Source organism: Sorex fumeus, unplaced genomic scaffold, assembly GCF_029834395.1.
Source record: "Sorex fumeus unplaced genomic scaffold, SorFum_2.1 ptg000107l, whole genome shotgun sequence".
NCBI lineage: Eukaryota > Metazoa > Chordata > Mammalia > Eulipotyphla > Soricidae > Sorex > Sorex fumeus.
In genome coordinates, this window is record NW_026606164.1 from 360,061 (window position 1) to 374,636 (window position 14,576).

A 14,576-nucleotide genomic window follows, 5' to 3' on the forward strand; every position below is an offset into this window, starting at 1 on the left:
GACGGGAATCTTACGCTTTCCAGGGGACTGTTAGTAACTTTCAGGGAGCATTTCCAGGCCCAGCGACATCAGATTTCTAGTTCCAACATAAATGCATGTATTTTTAAATTTCTGGAGATAGACCCAACACATTATTTTTTTTCTCCCGTCAGGCTAGCCTCAGAAAGAAGCGAAAACTACTACTCATTATTCCTAACAGGATATTTGTCGAGTTATTTTTAATCCCCCCCCTTTTTTTTAATGTGAGAAAGTGTGACCTAAATAAAAGGAGGCCTGAAGCCTGTGTTCTGGTTTTGTTTAATAAATATTTGATGAAGACTGGAAAAGAACTAGACTCGTCTTAATCGTGGCACAAGCTCAATCAGACTCATCTCCATAGGGCACTGAAATGAAATGCAGACTGGAAGACACTGTCAGGGTGATTCCAGCCTGTGAACTTTGGGTGGGAGTAGGGTTTCCCCGGGCAGAGTCCAGAGAAAGCACGGCCCTGACCGCCGTTGGGAGGATCCAAGACCACTGTCGGATGCCCTGGATCTGTCCGGCCGAGTCGTGTACGCAGTCGCCCCTGGAGGACTGGTGGAGGCGTAGACAGTACTTACAGCTCGTTCCTCTCTGTCAACACTTGCATGCGTTCCCCCCCCTCCAAGATTGGTCCATGTCCTAATGATCTGAGAATGTTTTCTGAGTTGGAAATAGCCCGTGGCAGCCAAGGGGGTGGGCTTCTAATCCTGTGTCGCGTGGCCTGTGAGGAGAGAGAAGGCAGGGACTGGCGTGGAGGTGCCAACCACCAAGAACGCCTGGAGCCCCCAGCAGAGGCAAGAGGGGACCCTCTAGTGGCTTCAGGGGGCATGTGGCCAATTCTCCTGGGTTTGATCCCTGCACTGCTCTGTCCCCTAAGCATTGCTGAGAGAGAGAGAGAGAGAGAGAGAGAGAGAGAGAGAGAGAGAGAGCAGCAGGGAGAGTGCTTGCCTTGCATGAAGCCGCCTGGCTTGATCCCAGCACCGCCAGGAGTAAGTCCAGAGCACCACTGGGTGTGGTCCAAAGACCAAAAATCACACACACACACACAAAAAACACAAACAAAAAAAGCCCCATGTAAGTTGGTACAACCCAAAGAACTTGTTTAAATTTTATAGAGTAATAAGTACATGTATGTGATAATATATAGTCACATTCATATGTATGTAGGTTTGTGTAACCAGCAAGCTCTGTGCTGTAGCACTGTCCTCCCGTTGTTCGTCGATTTGCTCGAGCGGGCCCAGTAACGTCCTCGTTGTGAGACTTGTTGTTACTGTGTTTGGCATATTGAATATGTCATGGGGAGCTTGCCAGGCTTTGCTGTGCGGGCGAGATACTCTCGGTAGCTTGCCGGGCTCTCCGAGAGGGGCGGAGGAATCGAACCTGGCTCGGCTGGGCTGGCAGCTTGCAAGGCAAAATGCCCTACCCGCTGTGCTTTCGCTCCACAAAAGAATCAAAATTAGAAAACATGTTTTATTATCACAAAGCTCTCAAACAACTATTCTTTTATTTTTTTTAAATTAAGCACCATGACTTAAAAGTCGTTCATGACACATCTGTTTCAGGTTCAGTGTTCCAGCACAACCCTACCACCAGTGTGGCCTTCAGGCAGTCTGCCATTGTCCTCAGTTTCCCACCAGCCCCAAGTCTTCTCCCTTGGTAGACACAAAATACTTTATATTGCCTCCTACAGCGTCTATCTCATGATGGGGTTACTAGAGTCACTGAGGATTCACTGAGCTGCTGGGTGCTGGTTCGACCTTCTGGGTCACTGTGTTTGTTCATGGAGCTTGGTGTGCGTCCATGCAACTTTCCCACCTAGTTTGCTACGCTCCTACTGGGCCGTCAGTACCGCGCTATCAGGAGGTGTCCTGTGACCACGTATGCAGCCGTCTGCTCCAGCAGTGTGGCGTCTCTTCCGGATTAGTGGTGGAGCTGTGAAGTGGGCTGTCTATATGCTGGAAGAGGCCGAGAATGCGTGGGGCACCAGAGATTTGGCCCAGACAACAGGGTTACCTGGGACAGCTCTGCTGTTTTATGATTTTGGGGGAAGGGTATTTTTGCAGGACACAGCATCTTGGGGAGATAACATTCTCTGTGCACGCAGAAACAATTTGGGATACACAATGCTGTGCATTTATGCTTGCCGGTGGCAAGCAGCCCCCTCCCTGCCCTCCGGTGTCCCTGCTTTTATGTGTGGCGTGTTCCTCCATCTATTTTCACTGTGTTTTGTCTTTGGTGTTGGGAGTCTGGCTACAATGTGTCTGTGAATCTTTTTTTTTTTTTTTAACTTTCTGCTGTTTTAAGATTCACTTCCTTAGATTTGGGAGCTCCTTTTTCTGACCCAATTTTGAGATCATCCAGGGATATTTTAATATTCTTCTCTGCCCCTTCCTCTCCCTCCCTCTGTCCAGCCCCTCTTTCACATGGATTGGACAGCATGAGAACCAACAGTGCCCCTTTATAACGGAATAATTTAGAGTGTATTCAGTTCTAGAACTTCCATTCTTTTATAATTCCCACCTCTCTCCCTATCTCTATTCTACATGGCTACTTTTTTTTTTCTTTCTGGGTCACACCTGGTGATGCACAGGGGCTACTCCTGGCTCAGGCACTCAGGAATTACTCCTGGCAGTGCTCGGGGGACCATATGGGATGCTGGGAATCGAACCCGAGTTGACTGCGTGAAGGGCAAACACCCTCCCCGCCGTGCTATCGCTACAGCCCCTACATAGCTATGCTTTCTGGGGGTTCTTTAACAGACTTTTGAACAATTTTTTAAATTAAAACATTTATTTTTTGGGGGGCTGGAGTGATAGCACAGCAGATAGGGCATCTGCCTTGCACGCAGCCAACATGGCCGACCCGAGTTCGATTCCTCCGCCCCTCTCGGAGAGCCCGGCAAGCTACCGAGAGTATTGGATATGCCAGACACAGTTAACAACAAAGTCTCCAATGGAGACGTTACTGGGCCCGCTCGAGCAAATCGATGATCAACGGGAGGGCCTTTACTTTTACTTTATTTTTTGGGCCACACCAAAAACCAGGGGGTGTTCTCAGGGCTTACTCCCGGGGGGCTCAGGGGATCAGATGGGGGGCTGGGGATTGAACGCAGCTGACCATGTGCAGGACAAGGGCCCTACCTGCTCTGCTATCACTCCAGCCCCTGGATGAGGATTTTTTAAATCATGGCTGATTCTAACATCAGGATCACTCAACTTAAATTAACAACTTTTTTCTTAAAAGACTCTTTAAACTGTAGTTTTAACAGTAATACGATGTTTTTGTTTTTTTCTGGTTTTCTGTTTTGTTTTGGGCTACATCAATGGTGGTCAGAGCTTACTCCTGGCTCAGTGCTCAGGGATCACTCCTGGCAGGACTCCGGGAGTCATCTGGGGATTGAAACTGTCGGCCGTGACCAAGGCAAGCACCCTACCCACCTTACCATCTCTCTGGCTCTGAGGTCTATGGTGGAAGATGCACGCTCTTAGGCCAACACAGTTCTGACGGCCAGGATTCGGTATTATACTGCATTCTTGCTTTGTGCATTTTCTGGATTTTTTTTCTGCTTGGGCCCACCCCAGCTGTGCTCAGGAGACCCTGTGCAGTACTGAGGATGGACCCAGGGTCAACACTTACCCTCTGCTGTTCCTCTGGCTCCTCATACGACAGTTCAGGCAAATTCTCTTTTGGGGGAGGTGGGTAGCTGTGGGGATGTCAAACTCTCCCAGCCCTAAACTCCTACTCCTGATGAGGTTCTCTGCAGCTGAGGCCACATCTGCCTGGACTGGAGCAGAATGTGGGCTCGGGCTGCCCAGAGGCAGGGTTGGTCCCCGAGCCTGCAGGAAGTGACCCCTGAGCACCACTGGGTGTGGCCCCAAAATCAAACCCTCCCAAATATATAGATAGTAACCACATGTGAGATTGGTGCTGGAACATTGAATGCACAAAAGAACTATTAAGAACAAATTTGCAGGGGCTGGAGCAATAGCACAGCGGGTAGGGCGTTTGCCTTGCACGCAGCCGACCCGGGTTTGATTCCCAGCATCCCGTATGGTCCCCTAAGCACCGCCAGGAGTAATTCCTGAGTGCATGAGCCAGGAGTAATCCCCATACATTGCTGGGTGTGACCTAAAAAAAAAGATTAGAAAAATAATCACCTTTATAACAATGACAAGAGAAACAGTTAAAACAACATTCAACAGTGGATAAAGATAGACCAAATATTAAAGGGAAAACTGAGAGGATGTGGAATTGAAAATAGGTTTGAAAGCAAAACCAGTATTCTGGGAAGAGATGGCCCTGATTTCACTCTAAAAGGGTTACTTCCCCAGGAGCACATCACAGGCCTAAACTTTCACGCAGCCTCTAACTTCCTATTCATGTAAACTATGACACTCACTCGACCCAGAAGCAAGTCACATGGGGAACTGTGATTTCTCAGGAACTGGGGGCAGGGCTGCGGTGGGTGATACCCGGGAGCCTCAGGAACCGTTCTTGGCTCTGTGCCCTGGAGTGACCCCTGGCAGGGCTTGGGGCCCCGAGGTGGTACCAGGCCTCCAACTGGGTCAGCTGTGTGCAGGAGGAGAGCCTCAACTCCGGCACCACTTCTCGGGGCCACAATGCATGTTCAAACTTCAGAAGGGACAGCACAGCTGGACAGAGGACCGCAACCCTCTCCTGCCAGCCTGCACCCGGGCGGGAACTGTGCCCCCGAGCTCTCGGCGCGAGCAGTTCCCCCTCTGCTCTGGCCACAGCCAGTCACGCAGGAGCCAGAAACTGAGGTAGAAGGAGCAGCTGGATGTCCGGGAAATAGGAAACACACTCTGTCTGGCTCACAGGCCAGAAGGCCATGATGAAGGAAACTGGGAAATGAGCGGGAGGTAGAGGAACACGCGTCCGTACACACGAGCCCACGAGGGGCCTCTAGATGCTCTCCAGGGAACTCCCACCCCAGCCCAAGGCACCCGCCTCCGCGGAACAGGATGAACTCAGGGGAAAGGCAAGCCCTGAGGTGGACACAACCCACGGAGCACAGTGGCCTCTGCAGGGGCCAAATTGTCTTGTGTCGGGGAAAGCCTGCGGCCGCGCCACCTCTGAACCCGCACGGCTCAGCCTGGGAACACCGGGGACAGCCTCCGAGCACCCCTCGGGGCGTCTGTGTGTCCAGATGCGGCAGAAGGACTGGCTGGAGGGGAGCCTCCGGTAGACAGATGGACGGAGGGGAGCACTGCCCCTGGAGCAGACCCCCTGCGGAGTCTGGAGAGAAAGCGGACCAGAAGAGCCGGAGCTGAGGGGGGAGGGGCAGGCAGGAGGGGAGGGCGAGGGCCGTGGGCATCTGGATGCAGGACGGTGGACAGGCCGGGGGCAGGAGGGGCGCTACCGGTCACCTGTTCTCACTCGCTGGAACTGGAGAGGCAGGAGGGTCGGGGGCTGCAGGTGGGCGTGTCCCCTCAGTCCACAGGACAGCCCCCCCCCCCTTAAAGCCTCTGCTCCGTCTCCCCAAGTGGGGGTGGGGGTGGGGGAAGCATATATTTGGGAAGAATAGAAGGAAGTACACGCCCGCCGTTCTCTCTTTAGAAGTGTTTGCATATCTTTAAAAAAAACCTGTTCCCCCCCCCCCCCAAAAGGCATCTGGGTCAAGTGCGGCTGCGAGCACAAAGTGGGGAGCCGCCCGGGGCGCCGCAGGTGAAGGCTCCAGCTGGGAGCAGGCACGGAGATCACAGGGCCGGTTCCTGGAGCCTTTCCCTTGGGGGCTAATAATAGCAGCGTGTCCTATTTCTGACGCCGGCTCCAGCCACCAGGAAACCTCGGCCACCATCTGCTTGTTATTCCCGTCACAGCCTGCGCCTGGCCCGAGTCTCATCTGCCCGGCTAAGACAAATTGTCTCGTGTCGGGGAGAGCCTGCGGCCGCGCCGCCTCTGAACCCGCACGGCTCAGCCTGGGGACACCGGGGACAGCCTCCGAGCACCCCTCCGAGCCAGGACACTCCCCGGGAGGCGTGAGTGGGGGGCTGGCTCCACAGCACTGCCTCCCCCCCCAACTCAGTGGCCTCGGTGGCCCCAAGCACGGCAGGTGCCGATTTGGTGTTGAAAAAACAAAACAGGAAGCGCGCGAGCTGGCTTGGGTTGAAAGTCTTGTGTGCAAAGTGTGAACAGTTTGTTGTTTTGGGACGCTCTGGTCGTTCTGGGCTGGTCGCCTGGCCCCACCGCCTCGGCGAGCCCCTTTGGGGCGCCCCTCGAGTCCCCACTGAGAAGCGTCCGCCGGGGGGACCGCCCTCAGCAGCGCCATCTCCTTGTCGCTTGCTGGGAGCAGCCTAGTCTTGTCCCAAACAGGGAAGACCCCCTCACCCACCCTACAGCGCAGACACTGCGGGTCCTTCCGGGGGGGACAGGAAGCAACCCCCACTGAACACAGCCCCGGTTCCAAATAAAGGAGCCCAGGTCCCCAAACCCAGGTCTACCGAAGAGATGGCCGAGGGAACCTTCCAGAATTCAGAAAGGGCTGGCTGAAGAGGGAGCGTTGGGGACTGCCCCATCCCCTTCTGGGCCTCGGCCTCATTGTCTTTTTTTTTTTTTTTTTTTGCTTTTTGGGTCCCACTCGGTGATGCTCAGGGGTCACTCCTGGCTTTGCACTCAGGAATCACTCCTGGCGGTGCTCAGGGGACCGTATGGGATGCTGGGAATCGAACCTGGGTCGACCGCGTGCAAGGCAAATGCCCTCCCCGCTGTGCTATTGCTCCAGCTCTGGCCTCATTGTCTTTTGCACTGGGGCAAGACCGCCTCAGCAGGGGGGCGAGATTCCTGGTCTCAAATGGGGTGAGGGGACTCACGAGCTGAAACTGGGCTGGGGCATTCCAGGGGGCCCCAGTCGCCCCCCACAAGTGGAGCCCTGGGGGAGCATCCCAGGCCTGTTCCTCCCCGTGGCCCAGTCGGGGGCGGCCCTGGGCGCAGAGAACTGTCCCTGAGTTGTGCCTGAAGTCAGAAAGGCCAAACCTCCCTCCCGCAGGGCCTCTGGGACGGACAGAGAGGGCTGTGGCCGCACCCAGGCCCCTCCTCACCCAGAGGGGGGGCAGGGCTGTGGGGGTAGGGGACGGGTGTCACAGGGAAGAGGTGATGTTGGCGCCTGGGAGGGCCCCACCCCACGGAGGTGGCTGACCTTGACCCTGAGGCTGCGGGACTGTGGGGTTCTGAGCAACGAATGGGAAAGTCGAGGGTCCCCCGCGTGGCCCCGAGCAAGGAGGCCCCAGGTGTTGGCTCCGGCCTCAGGAGTTGAGGGATTAAGTCACGAAGGGTTTCTGACCTGGGCACGGAGGAAAAGGGCGAGACTCCACGGGGGTCTGTGGGTGGACGGGGCAGGAGCTAAGAACGAAAAGGCAGGTCGAACATAAAGGTGTCGCGTGGGCCGCAGAGAAGAGCTTCAACAGAAAGGTAGTCAGATTTCTTTTAATTTTTCAATCCGCAAGGAAGGAAAAAACAAAACAAAACCAAAACACAAAACCCAAACAACAAAAAACACAGCAACCACCACACCAACCCAACTCCCTCCCCAAACAAGAAACCGAAGTTGGCTTCTGTATGTACAAGCGCCCACGTGCTCCGAGCACGCGTGTCGGGAAACAGCTCCTGTCCAGCCACGTGAATTCAGAGATGCCGCCGTCGGGTTTACAAATACAGCCACGGCGGCACGCGCGCGCACACGCACACGCACACACACACACATGTGCACACATAGCGTGATTTTACAGTTAAACACGTAAGGAGAAAATCAACGACTTCCCAGTGCTCCGTCCTGCCCGGGATGGTGAGGGTACGGTGACGGCCACTCACCGCCGGGGTTCAAGGTCAAGGCCCACAACAGTCACCCGCAAGGCGTGTGAGAAAATGGCGTGAAAGGAAGAATCAGTAAAGCTGTTGGAGAAAGTCTTGTTGCTCGCACTGGGACCCGCACGCATCACGTCCCACGGCCGCGAGCCGTCTCCGGGCGCGCGAGAGCAAACGGCTGCCGGCCAAGCGGAATGAAACGAAGGATTTGGTAAAGGTTCACAGCCTCGTGGGCCGGCGGGCCAGGAGCCCGGCCGCTGGGGTCTGGCATAAGGCACTCGGTCCGCACGCCCCACCTGCCGGCTCGGGCCCTGGCACCTGGCACGCCAGTGGCCTTGGAAAGGAAACGTAGGGAGAGTGGAGGACGCAGTGCACTTTAATGACATACAGCATCGGAGACCCGTCAGAGGTCCCGGAAGAGTCTCGTCGGACACGCCCACACCTTCCGGTCCCTCCGTCTGTCCTGCTCTCGGCGGAGGTCCAGCATCGCTGGAGGAGACCCCGTCACAAACCCCGGTGTCCGTCCCGAGCCTGGTCCCTCCTGCAGCGAGCGCTGAGTGAGGCGAAGCGGGCGCCGGAGCCTCGTCCAACCTGGCCGTCGGCTGCTGCCTGTCCCGCGTCACTCGGCTTCTGGCTCCTGTTTGGCACCTGGTGGGGGGGAGGGCACAAAGTTGGCTGTGCTGTGTGGGGCACCCCGTCGCGCCCAGCAGGCCTTGGAGCACACACAGCCAGGCTCCAGGGGCCGAGCGGGTTGGCGAGAGGGGCTGGAGGCTACAATCGCCCTTAAAACCTTTTTCCTCCCGCCCCCCATCCCCACATACTGGGATCCGTGGTGGTGGGAAATGGGCACTGGTGGAGGGATGGGTTTCAGTTATACAATGATCAAACACTGTATAATTGATCATTGTATAATTGAAACCCAAGCACAAAAATTTGTAAGTCTACAGCTGTACCTCATGGTGTCTCACTAATAAAAATTAAAAAAATTAAAAAAAAATAAATGATCTAACCAGTAAAAAAAAAACAAAACTTTTTCCTTTGATTGCGGAGGAGAAAACTCGTCACTGAATGTCCGGAGCGATAGTACAGCAGGTAGGATCCTTGCGTTGCATGTGGCCGACCTGGGTTCGATTCCCAGAACTCCACTGGGACCCTCAAGCTCTGCCAGGAGTGATCCCTGAGCACAGGGCCAGGAGCACAGAGCCAGGAGCACGCCCTGAGCACCACTGGGTAAGGCCCCAAAACCCAAACAAAAAGCCAGAAGTCATGTTCAGGAGGGGAGCAGGCTCTCCGCTGAGCCACGCTGGGCCACTGATGGGGTCAGGAGCGCTGGTGGCCTGGGGCGGGGTCTCAGCTGTCCGTGCTTTCGGGGGCTGGGGGAGAGGGTGTGCCCTTAGGGTGGGAGCACTACCATGTTCCTGCTCACACAGCCTCTCTCCTTTCTCCTCACAGAGGTGAGAGACACCAGCCCCACAACCTACCAAGGCGTGTGGCCAGTTGCTGGGTGGGCCTAGGCTGAGATGCGCCTCAGCCTGTCTGCAGGAGAGGCGACTGGCTCTGGACTGCTCTCGCGGACGGGTCTGGGGGCTCTGCGGTCACACCCAGCGGTGCTCAGGGGTCACTCCCGGGGGACCCTCTGAGGTCTGGGGATGACACCGGGCTGGGTATATGCCGAGCAAGTCCTTGGGGTGCAGGGACGGAGCTCAGATCCCATGGGTGCGTGGAGCAGCAGCCTCGGTGGGGATGGAGAGGCCGCACCTCACCCCTGCGCACCAGCTGTTCTTCCTCTCACTGCCGAGGGCACCCACCCCTGCCAGAACAGCTGCGCGTCACGCTGTCCCTTCCTCCCAAGTCCCTGTGGAGGGACAGAGGGATGCCCAGTGGTTGGCCTGGGGGCTCTGGAGCAGCCTGCGACACTCAGACAGGGCCATGCAGGCAGTACTCCTCCTTCAGTGCTCACGCCAGGCGGAGTCCCCTGGGCCACTGCAGGTACAGCTCCGGGACCAAATGCTTCTTTTGTTTGGGGGGGCTTTTTGGAGCATACCCGGCAACGCACAGGGGTTCCTCCTGGCTCTGCACTCAGGGGGGTAATATGAGATGCTGGGGACCGAACCTGGGTCAGCTGCATGCAAGGCAAATGCCCTCCCTGCTGTGTTGTCGCTCCAGCCCCCCAAGTGCTTCTTGTCACCCAAGCAGCAGGGTCTGTTCCCCGACCGGGAAGCGGCTGCGTGCTCCATGCCCAGGGCCTGCCAGGTGCTCATGAATTAAGACTGGCAGGCCGAAGTCCCCGAGTGCCACATGTGTTCGGGGCGGGGGTGGGGGAGAATGGCCCCCCCCAGGGAGCTGCTTCTGAAAAGCGGGTCTCAGCCCCTTGATTTCTGCAGGAGAGGAAAACTAATGACCCCACGCCTACCCCTGCAATATTCTGCCCCCACATCTGTGTGTGCAGGTCACGGATGGCGGGGGCAGACTGGAGGAAGAAGGCGTGAGGCCCCTCCCTGTCAGTGTGAGCTGGACCCTCCCGTGTCCTGCAGTCCCACTGTCCCGGCACAGGGGTGCCCCGGGCCCTTCCCAAGGCCACGAATGTGCCATGACAGTGTGTCGGCGGCTCCAGGGCTCCAGGGGCCGACCCGGCTGTCCACACAGTTGGGCGCTTAAAGTCGCTTGTACAGTGTGACACAAAAAAGAAATCGTGTCTTTGGGTTTGAGTTTCACATACTCAAAACACGAGATTTTTTTTTTTAAGGACAGATGGCTTTAATAGTTTATCCCAAAAAGGAATTCCTCCTGTGTTTTCCAGTTAGAAATAGAGAGAAAAAAAAAAAAGCAAGTTGAGGAGCTTTTTCTTTTCCCTTGAAAACCGTCACTTTTCCCCGCGGGGGGAAGGTTGTTCATGACACTGGCGCGTTTCCTTCCCCAACACCAGCTGCGACGAGCTTTGACGCGCCCAAGGTCTCAGAGTCTTTGTGACGAAAGCAGCAGCTCAGAGCTGACTCTCAGGGTCCGTTTTCTTTGCAGCCTCCCTAGGCTCAGACGCGGCCCCTCCCAGCGGCTCCCATTCCCTCAGGCCTGCAGCTGGACTCAACGCTTTCAGGCCTCTGGATGACCCGGAGCCCCTCTGTTGGCCTCCCATAACCACTGAGCTTCCCGTCCTCCGCCCCTTCCCAGGCATGTGGAAAACCCTGGACCTTGTACTGGGTGACTTTTGGGCAATGCTGCCATGGTCCTACAAAGTCCGACTCTCAAGACGCCACTGTGGGAAGGAAGGAGTGAGCTGTCCCCTTGGAAAGCAGGAGGGTCCCATGCACAGCTGCCCCGGGTCTTGCGCCCCTGGACCCCGACACTTGCCACGCGCTTTTCTCTCTCACCCCGGCTTGGCGGAGTTGGGGGAAGCCTCAGAGAAATGAACCAGGGCTGCAAAGCTGGGCAGGGAACCCTCATCCCAGTTCTCCTGAGAACTCAGCGTACAGGTGATGGGGGGGCGTACCTGTGGGGGTGAGGATCAGGGCCTGCAGGATGTCCGACAGGGAGATGATACCCACGATACTATCGGCTTCATTGACTACCACCAGCCGATGCACCTGCGGACGAGAAAGCCTGGGAGAGTCAAGAAAGAAAAATCACCTTCCGTGGACCACAAACGCGGCCACAGCGCTAACACCCACAGGCACGAGGGTCACAGAGCAACGCCACCACCTGACTGCTGGGAGCAAGCCGGGCTGCTGCCACCTCAAGGTCTGTCGGACAACAGGCCAGCTCCGGGGTCCCGGGGCGCTGGCTGCGAGGCCTGAGGGCAGGTCTCAGGAGGGCGGCTGCTCCCCTGCGCCTCGCAAACACGGGCATCAGCCGGCCCCAGGCCAGACCAGCTTCCTCTTTCCCACACCCCCGCACGAAAGAGGGGGCCACCGGAAGGGGGTAAGGAAAGCGGAACGACGCCTTTAGATCTCATCTCCAACGGGAACACTTCCGACACCACAGCCGTGGGCTCAAGGAAAAGTCGCCTTTCTCATGCCACCTAATGCATTTCTTTGTGAGTTTCTCTAAAAACACTCAGTGTCTTCCATATCCCTGCGATGGGCTGGACCCCAGCTTGGTTTTGTTTTTTTTCCCTTTTGGGTCACACCCAGCGATGCACAGGAGTTACTCCTGGTTCATGCACTCAGGAATTACTCCTGGCCGTGTTCTGGAGACCCTATGGGATGCCGGGGATCAAACCTGGGTCGGCTGGTGCAAGGCAAACGCCCTACCTGCTGTGCTATCGCTCCAGCCCATGGAGCCCCGGTTTTGTGCGCAGGAGGCCTGGGTTTGATCCCTGAACCCAGGGTCCCCCAAGCACTGCTGGGAGTGAGCACAGAGCAGAGAGCTGGGGCCAGCCTCTGAGAATCAACGGCTGTGGCCCCCAACCCAAAAATACTGTCATGAACTTAATTATGAATTAAGCCAACGGTTGTACTAGATCAGAAAATGCCCTGATGGGGCCAGAGCGACAGGAGAGCAGGAAAGACTTGCCTTGCAGGACGCCCGCCTGGGTTCGATCCCCGACATCCCATATGGACCCCCACACCCACCACCAGTGATTGCTGAGTGCAGAGCCAGAAGTAACGCCTGAGCAACACTGGGTGTGGCCTCCAAACAAAAAATGAAAGAAAATGCTCTGATTGGGGTGTGTGTGGGGGGGCAGAGACAGTATAGCGGGCGGGGGGAGGGCGCTTGCCTTGCCTGCAGCTGACCCGGATTCCACCCTTGCACCCGGAGCCCCCTCCGGAGTCAGCCCCGGATGTGCCCCCAAGCCAACAGGAAAACCACGAAAGCATCCGAGCAGCCCCTTGAGCCCTGAGCAACCACGCCGCCCATTCAGCGAGTGCCCGCGCGTCCCGGGGGGCTGCGGGGGGCGCACGGCGGGGCGGCTCACCTCGGCCCTCACTATGCGGTCCACGATGGTCTCCAGCGTCTCCAGCTTGCTGCACTTCACCACCCCCTCGAAGTACTGGGACCGGTGCCGGAGCGCCTGCGTCACCGTGATGTCGAGGTTATTGTAGGTTTTCTCAGCAGCAAGGTTCTGCAACCGGGCGACAAGGAGACCCTGTCACTCGGTGGCCACCAGGCACCGCTTAAGCCGCCTGGTTTTGAGAGACAGGGATGGTTTTCGCCGGGGCCCGTGGCGAGGGCACAGTCCCGGGGGCTCTGGCTGGGCGCTCTCCCGCTGCCACCCACTCGGCTGCCCCCATCTCCCGCTCAGGACGGGCACGGCATGGCAGCTGCCTGCCCTAGGAGCCCCTGACTCCCCCCTCCAGGATCACATCATCACAGAGGGAGAAGAGGCCGTGTGAGACCCGGGGGTCCAAGTGGCTTCCCAGGGTTCTGAGAGCCCAGATGGTTCCCCTGAACCTGCGCCTCAAAGCATCACTCTTTGGGGGGCAACCACATGAAGGAGAGCAGGGTGCGAGAGGGGTTAGCAGGGCTGTGGGACTCCCCAGGAGGGCTGACACCAGGCCCCTCGGCTACCACCGCGAGGGTCTGTCCTGGACACGTGGGGCTCAGGGTCTGGACCCCGGTGCAGCAAACAGGGAGCAGCCTTTTCCGTGGGAAGTGCAGAGTGGGGGCCCTCATGGCCACTGCGGGGTCAGCAGGCTCCTACCCAGGCCACCACACACGCCTGAGATTCGTGGCCGACCTGGGGCCGAGTGCAGTGAGTCTGAACACACAAGGGCCAAGAATAATCTCAAACCCAGAACGCCGGTTACTGTGGGAGCACTCGCTGGGCGTGGGGGGGGCATGGCTATGCATGGGGACAGTAAGACCCGCTGAGCTGTGGTGGGTCACCATGTCCCCACCCCGTCCCCGATGTGTAGATGGAGACTCAGGGAGGCAGAAGGCCTGATTCCTGATTCCCGCCCTCCCACAGGACAGAGCAGGTTCCTCACACTCACAGTGAAACTCCAGCACTTTCTGCAAGGCGGGGGTTTGGTTTGTTTTGTGTTTTATGGTTTGGGGGCCACTCCCAGCGATGCCCAGGGCTTACTCCTGGCTCTGTGCTCAGGGACCACTCCAGCTGGGCTCGGGCGACCCTGCGTGGTGCTGGGGATGAAACCAGGGCTGGCAAGCGCCTTAACCCCTCCACTCTCTTTCTGGCCCCGGTAGGTCAGGTTTAATAAAACAACAATACTTACAATGACATCAAATTTCGAATAAATATCTACAACTTTTCCTGAAAGTGAAAAAAAGTGTGTCAGAAAACAATGTCAGGAACAAACAATAGCACCGCAGATCCGTCTTCTCACGCTCCCAAGTGGTGCTCAGGGCCCAGGGCCCCTTCTGGCCACCGGCAGATCCCCCATGCCAGCCTGGGTCTCAGCGCCCAATGCCCACCCTGAGTCCCAGTGCCCTGGTGCCCGCCCGAGTCTCGTGCCTCAGTGCCCATCTGAGGCTCAGTGCCCAGTGCCTGGCCCAAGTCTCAGTGCCCAGTGCCTGCCAGAGTCTCATGCCCCAGTGCCCATCCGAATCTCAGTGCCCAGTGCCTACCCCGAGTCTCAGTGCCCTGGTGCCCGCCTGAGTCTCCTGCCTCAGTGCCCATCTGAGGCTCAGTGCCCGGCCCGAGTCTCAGTGCCCCAGTGCCCACCCCGAGTCTCAATGCCCAGTGCCCGCCCAAGTCTCATGCCTCAGTGCCCATCTGAGGTTCAGTGCCCAGTGCCCGGCCCAAGTCTCAGTGCCCAGTGCCCAGCCCGAGTCTCAGT

The 14,576-nt window shown here is 57.3% G+C and overlaps 2 protein-coding genes across 6 annotated transcripts in view; both read right to left on the reverse strand.

Moving 5' to 3' along the window:
* The window catches only part of RHEB (Ras homolog, mTORC1 binding), a 239,322-nt gene that overhangs the window by 29,309 nt on the left and 195,437 nt on the right, over positions 1–14,576 (reverse strand). The window lies entirely within an intron of this gene.
* PRKAG2 (protein kinase AMP-activated non-catalytic subunit gamma 2) overlaps positions 7,445–14,576 on the reverse strand; it is a 110,932-nt gene continuing 103,800 nt past the window's right edge. For all 4 annotated transcript variants that reach the window (XM_056134794.1, XM_056134793.1, XM_056134795.1 and 1 more), the window contains 4 exons: positions 14,013–14,050; positions 12,755–12,901; positions 11,330–11,423; positions 7,445–8,490 (listed from right to left, as the gene is read on the reverse strand). In XM_056134794.1, the coding sequence (XP_055990769.1) occupies positions 8,462–8,490; positions 11,330–11,423; positions 12,755–12,901; positions 14,013–14,050 (308 nt within the window). In that variant the 3' untranslated portion in view covers positions 7,445–8,461. The remainder of the gene's footprint in view (positions 8,491–11,329; positions 11,424–12,754; positions 12,902–14,012; positions 14,051–14,576) is intronic.